The 10180-nt window shown below is 43.2% G+C and overlaps 1 protein-coding gene across 1 annotated transcript; it reads left to right on the forward strand.

The window, feature by feature from the left end:
• The first annotated feature begins 8259 nt into the window (after positions 1–8259).
• On the forward strand, positions 8260–9958 carry LOC145350539 (homeobox protein Nkx-2.4-like). The gene is made up of 2 exons (XM_080199739.1): positions 8260–8620; positions 9294–9958. The coding sequence occupies exons 1-2, from the start codon at positions 8260–8262 to the stop codon at positions 9956–9958; spliced, it is 1026 nt and encodes a 341-aa protein (XP_080055865.1).
• The last annotated feature ends 222 nt before the right edge of the window (positions 9959–10180 follow it).

Below are 10180 nucleotides of genomic sequence, written 5' to 3' on the forward strand. Positions count from 1 at the left end.
GCTACTCTGGCCAAAAAGGTTAAATGATGAGGACAGGTTTGTTTCGACTAGTGTTACATTCTCTTTAATAGAGGGCATTGAGGGATGATCTAATTGAACTATTTAGGATGAAGTAGAGAGAGAAAAATGTATTCCTCTGGTGGAGGAGCCCAGAACATAGAATCATAGAACCTCTACAGTGCAGAAGGAGGGCACTCAGCCCATCAAGTGGGAACCAACAACAATTCCATGCAACCTCTATCCTCTTAACCATATGTATTTGCCCTGTTAACCCCAAACACTAAGGGTCAATTTAGCATAGCCAATCAACCTAACCCGCAAATCTTTAGACCGTGGGAGGAAACCGGAGCACCCGGAGGAAACCCGTGCAGACATGGGGAGAATGTGCAAACTCCACACAGAGACTGTCACCTGAGGCTGTAATCAAACCCGAGTCCCTGGCGCTGTGAGGCAGCAGTGCTAACCACTGTGCCACCATGATGCCCAGCAGCATTATCTCAAAATTAGAACCAGGTACTGAAGCCTCTATGTCAGGAAGCATTTAATCATGCAAAAGGTAGTAGAAAGGTGGTCAGGAAGGCGAATGGGATGCTGGCCTTCATAGCGAGGGGGATTGAATATAAAAGTAGGGAGGTCTTGCTGCGGCTGTACAGGGCATTGGTGAGGCCGCAGCTGGAGCACTGTGTGCAGTTTTGGGCGCCGTACTTACGCAAGGATATTTTGGCCTTGGAGGGAGTGCAGAGGAGGTTTACTAGGCTGATGCTGGAGTTAAGGGGGTTGAGCTATGAGGAGAGGCTGAATAAACTAGGCTTGTACTCGTTAGAGTTTAGAAGAATGAGGGGAGATCTCATTGAGACGTATAAGATGATGAATGGGATGGATAGGATAGAGGTGGAGAGACTCTTCCTGCTCAGAAAGGATAATAGGACTAGGGGACACAGCCTCAAGATAAAGGGGGGGCGGTTTAGAACGGAGTTGAGGAGGAACTTCTTCACTCAAAGGGTGGTGAATCTCTGGAATTCTCTGCCCGTTGAAGTGGTGGAGGCTACCTCGCTAAATATTTTTAAGATGCAGGTTGATGGGTTTTTGGTAAGAGAGGGGATTAAGGGTTATGGGGAGAGGGCAGGAATGTGGAACTGAGCCACGACAGATCAGCCATGATCTTATTGAATGGCGGGGCAGGCTCAAAGGGCTAGATGGCCTACTCCTGCTCCTATTTCTTATGTTCTTAAAACTAGATTCTCGCTTCCAAAATGCTATTGACATCGAGCCCATTCACAAATTAGCTTTTCAGGAAAATTGTACTTGGTTTGTTAGATGCGTGTGATATACAAATCCATACTGACTCTCTCTGTTTAGATCATATTTATCCACTCCTTTGTCTGGTGAAATGGTGTGACAACAATAATCTCTCCCTCAATGTCAGTGAAACAAAAAAGATAATCATCGACTTCAGGAAGCGTAGTGGAGGACATGCTCCTGTCTACCTCAACAGTGATGAAATGGAAATGGTCAAGAGCTTCAGGTTTCTGGGTGTTTGATCACCAACAATCTGTCCTGATCCCTCCTCACTGATGCGATGATTAAGAAAGCCCACCAATGCATTTACTGTTTCAGGAGGCTTAAGAAATTCAGCATGTCTGCTTTGATTCTGACCAATTTTTACAGATGCACCATAGAAAGTATTCTTTCCAGATGTACTACAACGTGGTATGGCTCCTGCTCTGAACAAGACGACAAGAAACTACAAAGGGTTGTGAACATAGCCCAGTCCACCACGCAAACCAGCCTCCCATCCATTGGCTCTGTCCACATTTCCTGCTGCCTCAGAAAAGCAGCAGCATAATTGAAGAGCCCACACACCCCAGACATACCCTCTTCCATTTTCTTCCATTGGGAAAATGATACAAAAGTTTGAGGGCACGTACCAACCAACTCAAGAGCAGCTCCTTCCCTGCTGCCATCAGACATTTAAATGGATCTACCTTGTATTAAGTGGATCTTTCTCTACACCCTAGACATGATTTTAACACTACATTCTATACCCTCTCCTTTCCTTCTCCCCTAGGTATTCGATGAACAGTATGTTTTGTCTGTATAGCGGACAAAAAGCATTACTTTTCACTGTATACCAATAAACGTGACAATAATAACTCAAATCAAACGCCAACCATAATAAAAGATTAAATAAATTTTAAAAGTTTATTTTTTAACGTCACAAATAGGCTTACGTTAACACTATAATGAAGTTACTGTGAAAATCCCCGCTTCGCCACATTCCAGTGCATGTTTGGCTACCCTGAGGGAGAATTAGCATGGCCACCAACACACCTTTCAGACTGTGGGAGGAAACCAGAATACCCTGAGGAAACCCAGGCAGACACAGGGAGACGCACTGATCCAAGCCAGGAATCGAACCCAGGTAAGGCAGCAGTGCTAACCACTGTGCCACCAAATAATGAAACAATATTGGCATTTTTTTCTAACAAGGGTCAGCTTCTGAAAGGAAAGGTTTTTAGAAGATCATGACTTCAAAGAGCATCTTTGATTTCCTCCATTTCTTATTTTAACGCTGGAATTTAGAAAAAGCACGTGGTTCTGGACATTTAACAACTTTTAATTTCAGGTTGTTGAGGCAAAAGAAAGGGGGGAGGGGTGCAGCACAGATTCAATAGAATACTGCCTGATAGGTAATAGTTTGAATGGGTTGAATAATTAGAGCTGTTTTCATTCGAACAAGGTGATTTGATTTTTTTAAATAACAAACTATGGAGGGATTTTACATAGAATTATGTAATAATCATTCGACAGAACTGGTCAGCGTTAGAATTTGTATTCTATACAAGCATAGCCCTAATCCCGTGTATTTATTTGATTAACCTGTCTAGTCTACTTCCCTTTAACAATCAACAAAGTTTGCACGGGACAGTATAAATAGGAAGAGACTGCAGCCAGTAATGAAAGGAATCAACAGCAAGAAAACATGGGTAAAAACAATTAAGTTTACTTATTAGTATCACAAGTAGGCTTACATTAACATTGCAATTAAGCTACTGTGACAATCCCCTAGTCACCACACACCTGAGGGAGAATTCAGAATGGCCAATGCTCCTAACCAGTACGGACAGTGGGAGGAAACAGGAGCACCCAGAGGAAACCCACGCAGACAATGTGCATACTGCGCACAGTCACCCAAGCCGGGAATCAAACCTGGGTCCCTGACGCTGTGAAGCAGCAGCGCTAACTATTGTGCCGCCCATAAAGTATAATCAATTTAAGATGGAGCAGAAGTAATATGTTTGAACAAAGGCTTGTGGGGCTATAGAACACATTATTGAACCAAAGACAATGTTGACATTTAAGAATGAATTGCATAGACGGTTGGGGGGAGATGGAGATTAGAGGAGTATGGGAACACACGGGATTAGGATTACAATTGAATTGAAGGATAATTGCCAACATGGAGCGATTGGACCGAGAATGCTTACTCCATGCAGTAATTTCTCAGTGATTTTGGGTAATCGCGATTGATGGGTTGGGAGGGACAAAAATTGGCCTCAGGTCCTTGAGACAGCAAGAGAGACAATCTATCAGAACTCCCATTCTATATCACCAGGGTCAGATTTGGCTATCTCGGTACCGGAAGTTTTGGCTAATTAATCCTTCTTAAATATAAAACCTACTTCCCTGTTGGCACCATTCTATGGCGCCTGATGAGTTTCACTGAGGATCACAAGCATTGCTGCAATTAAGAGACCTGTAAATTACAGATAAGTACTAATGTTTAAAATGTCCCTGCCCCACCGTCCCTTTGGTTTGGCTTTAGTTCAGCCGAACAAGTTAATAATAGGCAACGGTCTATGGAAATTGCAATCGGATTGAGATGCAAATATCAACACAGAACCCAGACTACAATATCCAGATCTATGCAAGAACACCAGATATTGAAATATTGTCCAGCTCCTCTATGAATTTTTCATAAATATTGGGACAATTATAAAGTTTGGAACTGTAGTTAATTGTTAGTGTTTGTGCGTATTGAAATATCCCTTAAACGTGCTGAAGGATTATGAATTCGCACCATATTTACAGACAATATTTTAACATTCATTAATCATGCTGTCAACACAAGTTGGTACATGTAAATTATATATCATCTATCGCAATATGCATTTTCCTATTAGATAATCGTTGTCCGGGTATCGATTAAGTATTTCAGGGCGGTTAGAATGCCTAGATTAAAAAATCAAGTTAATGGAGATCTGCAATGAACTGTTTGAGGTTTGAAAGCCACTTTCTGCATAGTTCCGTGAAGCAGAGTTCATGCTAGGTAAAACATGCTAATTCAGAACAATCGCCTAAAGTTGTAGTTTTATATATATATAGTATATGTATGTGTGTGCATATCCGAATCAAGTCTTTACATGTAAAACACAAATTGAATCAAATAATTTCTAAATGAAGCAACAACATAACAGGATTTTTTAAAATCACGACAGTAGTTTACTGAAACAGCGAGGATTAGTGTTATTCCCCCGCAATTTTACACCTCCAATCCTTCAATAAAAGGAGAATTTCCCTTTGTGCAAGTTCTCAATAGATTTGGGTTCGCCTACCCACTGGGGACATTAAATATTGATCAATTCATACCACTTTTTTTAAGGGTTCACACACTATCCCGAGTCTGGATCTGAATGCAAACCTAAAATGAATTGAGCGAGAGAAATCGTTTCAAATGGTATTCTCATAAACCTTGTCAGTGCAAGGTAGAACCTAATGCTTGGAACCACTCGCTCAACTTCATAAGGCGCGTTTTTAAATATTGTCACCACTGCCTGAGGTTCCCCCCCGTGAGTTCAGTTGAAACTCCGGATTGTAGGGTTTACTGCACTTCTAATTCAGACCCTGTGCACTGCCTGGTATTTTCTTTAACACACACAATGCCCCGTTCCCCTCGTGGTAAAGCGATTCATTGAAAAATTAAACGACCATTTTCCAATAGCGACATATTGGCCCCTGAAATTTTGACAAAATGGGAAGTTTCATGACCGCCCCTTTATTGTCTGGACTATGAATTGTTACAAACGCGTACTGTTTAATAAATAAAGTATGTTTTCCTTAAACCAGCCACGGTTGAATTTGTCATTTTTGTTTGTTTTCCAATATATGTCATGTCCTTTCCTCCTTTTGGCGATTTAAAATTGCGATGTCAATTGCTACTTGTGAGGCGGGATTCCGATTTATTATTTAAACCCTAATTGCTTGGAGATGGCGTGTGTATATTTACAGAATACAAAACTTGCTCCGCATCCACAGCTAGTAATTGGTTTAGGAATAAGAGGCATGTCGCATAAAACTTGTGGAGGAGTGAGTGGGCCTTCCTGTCCCTTTCAAGCGTGAAATCCCAAAATGATTTTAAAACAAAAATAATCTTTTTTTAAACGGCTGTCTAATTGTTTTCGGGGTGTAACGTCATCAGGATGTTCCTCGTTCATCGTCCCATTTTTTTTCTCCCTTTTTTTCCTCTTGAAGTGGTATTTCTTAAAGGTTGTCGCTGCTTTCCTTACCTTTCTGGGTTAATACCGAGGTCGGTTGGGAGCATTTAGACTCCGTTTGGTTTGTGGTGGATGCCATCAATATGAACCACTCACATTAGCAAAGTCAAACGGTTTATTATTTTCTATCTGTAAGAATACACACCTGTTCGAAGCAAATCGAGGATAACGCAGCCACAGCCAAATGATCTAAAAATGACCTGAACCTCTCCATGGACACTAATCCTGACAACACGTCGCCCTGTTTGCAAACACCAGCCAGTTGGGTTTATCACCCCGTCTCCCTCAAACTCCTGCTCACGAGGAAACATGATAACCATTCTTAACAAGGTCCGCTCGCTAATTGTGAGCGAGGCCTGCTGAGTAACTCAGCTCTCACCCCCAACCCCCCCTCTCTCTCTATCTCAGTCAAGCGGGCAAAACTGGCGCTGCTTTGAGGACAGTCCCGCGTACAACTCGTCTGGTCGGCACCGCTGGTATTAAAGTCGAGGTGCTTTAGTTCCAGGATTAGTGGGGCACGTTTATTGACAAAAAGTCTCCCTTTTGCTAACCTCTCGAGTGGTTTTTGTTTTGCAAAGAGTCTGCCCGGCCTTTCCGCCTCTCCAGCCGCGGTCTACAGGAATCCAGCATCAAGCAAGTACCTAGGCAAATATAAGCCCTTCATTCCTCAACACGACTCATAGCGCAACAATCGGCTCTGCAGTCAGAGGTGTGGAATTATTAAGCACTAATTCAGAAAAAGGATCGTATCTGTAACGTTTTGTCGCGACCAATACATGAATTTTGGCTGATTATTAGATGGAAGTAACAGAACTGTCTGCCTTCTATGAAACTTCTGAACATCTCTTAAATCAATAAATACTGTACGAGATGAAAGATTTGAGTCCAGTTGTACCTTCTCCATGAAAATGAATAAAAATGGACCAGAAAGATGTTGGGTTAAGGAGGGAATTAAAGAAGTGTTGATTTCCGATTAATAAATGTTGCCTGTGACATATTGAAATTGATCGCAATAATCACCATGAAAATTAAGAACTTTTTTTTCATAATTGCCCAGTTGAGTTTTGCTTCAAGCCTTTTTTGTTTTTATTTAAAAATATATATCGCTATCAAACGCGCCTCGAGAAATCGCGCGATGAGGAACAAACCTCATTCACCTAGCAGAATGTTACGTTTGTGTTAAAACCTGGAAACGGCGGTGCCGTACAAAAAGCATCTAAAAATGTACTTTAATCTAGCTGCTCCCCCAAATTCAGCGCAGATTTTGATGGAGCCTTCATCGACAGGTAGTATACAGCATTCGACGTCTTTTTTTGCTTTATCAGTTTGACATTGCATTGCTGAAGCCTCCAATCCCCTCTTAGGGATCAATAAGATGCACTTCAAACATCAATACTGACTGCCAAGATTCTAAGTCATCTTCCTATAGCCGGCACAGATTTACTTTGACCACCTGGGTAAAGAGAAAATAAATATTGATTTAAATATTGATTTAATAATATTTTAAATATAAGCCAACAAATATATATATTCAATAACATCTCAGGGAATCGATGCCTTTAAACATTGCGTTGTTTACTAATATATATTTAAATAAAATAAATATATATATTTAAAAATAAAGAAGGCAATGTTTATTTTTGATGAATTATCAAATAGTACAGCGCACACACTGGTGTCTGGTATTCTGTGTAATTTCTAATCTCAGTCAAATTAAATATTTTAGTTTCAATTTAAACGTTGAAAGATTGGTGTAACCCCCCCCCCCCCCGCCCCCGTCTGTCTATAATCTTTTCATTTTGCTCCTTCCTCCACCGTTCTGATATGTGCGACCACATCTTTGCCTCCTATATAGGCTGGCCGGGTGTAACACAGAGCAAGGAGAATGGAAGAAGGCACTGGCTGTAATTATTGTTTTCAATGGACACAAGATTCTCACTTTGAACATTACCCCTCTCCCAATTCTTTCGATGCATCGGTGGATTTAACTCGGTGCTTATTTCCAAGTACACCTCGGCTGCAAGCACAACAACAGCTAAGAGAGAGAGAAAAAATGATGCTTAAGGCGCATAAATTAGGTGCTTGTACAAAAGGGAAGATCTTACACTCTTATCGTTTTGACTAATATTCTTCTCCCCAACGGCGAATAACTCTGTTAGCCAATACTTGGCACTGTGTTCACAGTGTGGGGAAGGGCAAGAGACCAACAAGCTGCCAGTTTGCAAGAAAATTGAATACACGTTAATGAGAAACTCTCAATTAATCCATGCGAAAGTTCGCCATTCCCTGCTACCCTGTGGAACATGACGATGTTAATCAGATTTGTATTAAAGGTGTTACATTAGAGTCCACAAGCGCTCAAAAAGTATTTAATCAAGTTTTTTTTACCCCCCTGGCATCACGTTTATCTTAATATGGACCTACCTACATTTACCCCAATTATCTTGGTAAAAATGTCAAGCGCTATTGTTCGCTCGTTTGGGCTGATGCTCCTCCCCTCTGGACTCTGTCGTAAACCTGGCGCCTGGGCTAAACTAAATCAAAGATAAGAGAAATCGGGGCTGGCCTCCTCCAAGCCCATCAATCGCATCTCACTCCAAAACACCCTGTTACGTCGGCATCCACAAGAGGAGCGAGAGAGGGAGAGCTGAACACAACGCAACGGGGTTGATCCTCTCAATGTTACCTGCTCTGTCGCTGAAACATGTCGCTGAGTCCAAAGCACACAACGCCTTTTTCAGTGACAGACATCCTGAGCCCCATTGAGGAGTCCTACAAGAAGTTTGGCGGCATGGACGGCGCTGGCAACCTCGGACCTCCTCTGGGGGGTTACCGGCAGCCCCAGGTGTCCCAGGCCGGCATGCAGCAACACGCCATGGGTCACAACGCCGCGGTGGCGACCACCTACCACATGCCACACGGCGTCTCCCAGTTTGCTCACGGCGCCATGGGAGGCTACTGTAACGGGAACATGGGGGATCTGCCTTCTTACCAGGACACCATGAGAAATAGCGCCGCAGCCACTGGCTGGTATGGGACTAATCCGGATCCCAGATATTCAACAAGTAAGGACTCATAGATAGATAGAGTCGCTCAGATATAAGTTTGTGGGGCGGGGGGGGGGGGTCTGCGGATGCAGCAATGATATCGCCCTTGCTTGGTGGTAGAGATTTTATTTTTGAAATATATAACGAGTTTGATCTAGATGTCCATTGGGGTGGGAATAACCCATCGCGTCTCCTTCACTACCCAAGCCCAATAAGTTATCAATTAAATCACCATAAATTAAATAAAACCGAGCATGTTTGCAAGGGGATTTTCGCAGTAACTTCGTTGCAGTGTTAATGTAAGCCTACTTGTGACAATAATATATAACAAAATAATGACCAAACTTCAGAACGACTAAGGACCACAAAGAACAAATGAGCAAATCAGATGCCGTAAAGAATTGTCTTATAACTGGTCAAAATAGTTTTATTTTGGACATTGTCTCATTATATCAAGTGTCACTTGGAACTTGGACGCTCTTTGACAATCCAATCGATTAACTTTTATTTAATAATTCTATTTGTTGTTAATTATATCGTTTGTGCAAAAGGAAATAACTATTTGGGAACGTCCCGGGCAGTGTAAATTACAAAACTGTTTTGCCATCGCGTCTTAAGGTGATTACTTTGAATAAGATTTCTACCTTCCGGCATTTTTAACAAGAATATTTTCATTAAAACGTTTGTTTAGTCTCCCGCTTCATGGGAACGACTTCAGGAATGAATATGACAGGGATGGGGACTTTAACTGGAATGGCAGAGGCCTCCAAGCCCATGGCATCTTTACACGCGACGCCCAGGAGGAAGAGAAGGGTGCTGTTCTCCCAGGCCCAGGTATACGAGCTGGAACGACGCTTCAAACAACAAAAGTACCTGTCTGCCCCCGAGAGGGAACATTTAGCCAGTATGATCCACCTGACCCCCACGCAGGTCAAGATCTGGTTCCAGAACCACCGCTACAAGATGAAACGCCAGGCCAAGGATAAGGCTGCCCAACAAATGCAGCAGGAAAATAACCTGTGCCAGCAGCAGCAGTCACCCAGGAGGGTCGCCGTGCCCGTTCTGGTGAAAGACGGTAAACCCTGCCAGAACGGCTCCAGCACCCCCACGCCCAGCCAGCAGGCACCGCAGCAGCAACAACAGGGGCCGAACGGCATCCTGCCCGTCGCCAGCACGGCCATCTCCCAGCAGCAGAGCCAACAAGTCAATTCGCTCGCCCAAGATCTCGGCCAGGTGTCGCCGAACGCGCCATCTCTGCACAATTCCGTCAGTAACATGTCTCAAATGGAGACAGCGACGGCAGACTACACGGGGAGTATGGTCAACCCCGGGCTGCTCTACGGCAGGACCTGGTAGAACCCTCTTTGCCAGCGCACAAAAGACCAACTGGAGACTTGGCCACGTGTGAGACAATTGCGCTAAGGGTTTGAACTGGCAAAAATAAAACTTGGGCGACACGCTCCCGGGACTTCCAACTCGTCGGGTATTCGGGACGGGGTGTTTCTGGAACTCAAATTCTGAGGACAGAAATTCTGAGAACCTGAAACGTGAACAGGACTCTCTCTGAGCCTTTGGAGA

This window comes from Carcharhinus amblyrhynchos, chromosome 12 (genome assembly GCF_965287045.1).
Source record: "Carcharhinus amblyrhynchos chromosome 12, sCarAmb.v2.hapA, whole genome shotgun sequence".
Taxonomy (NCBI): domain Eukaryota; kingdom Metazoa; phylum Chordata; class Chondrichthyes; order Carcharhiniformes; family Carcharhinidae; genus Carcharhinus; species Carcharhinus amblyrhynchos.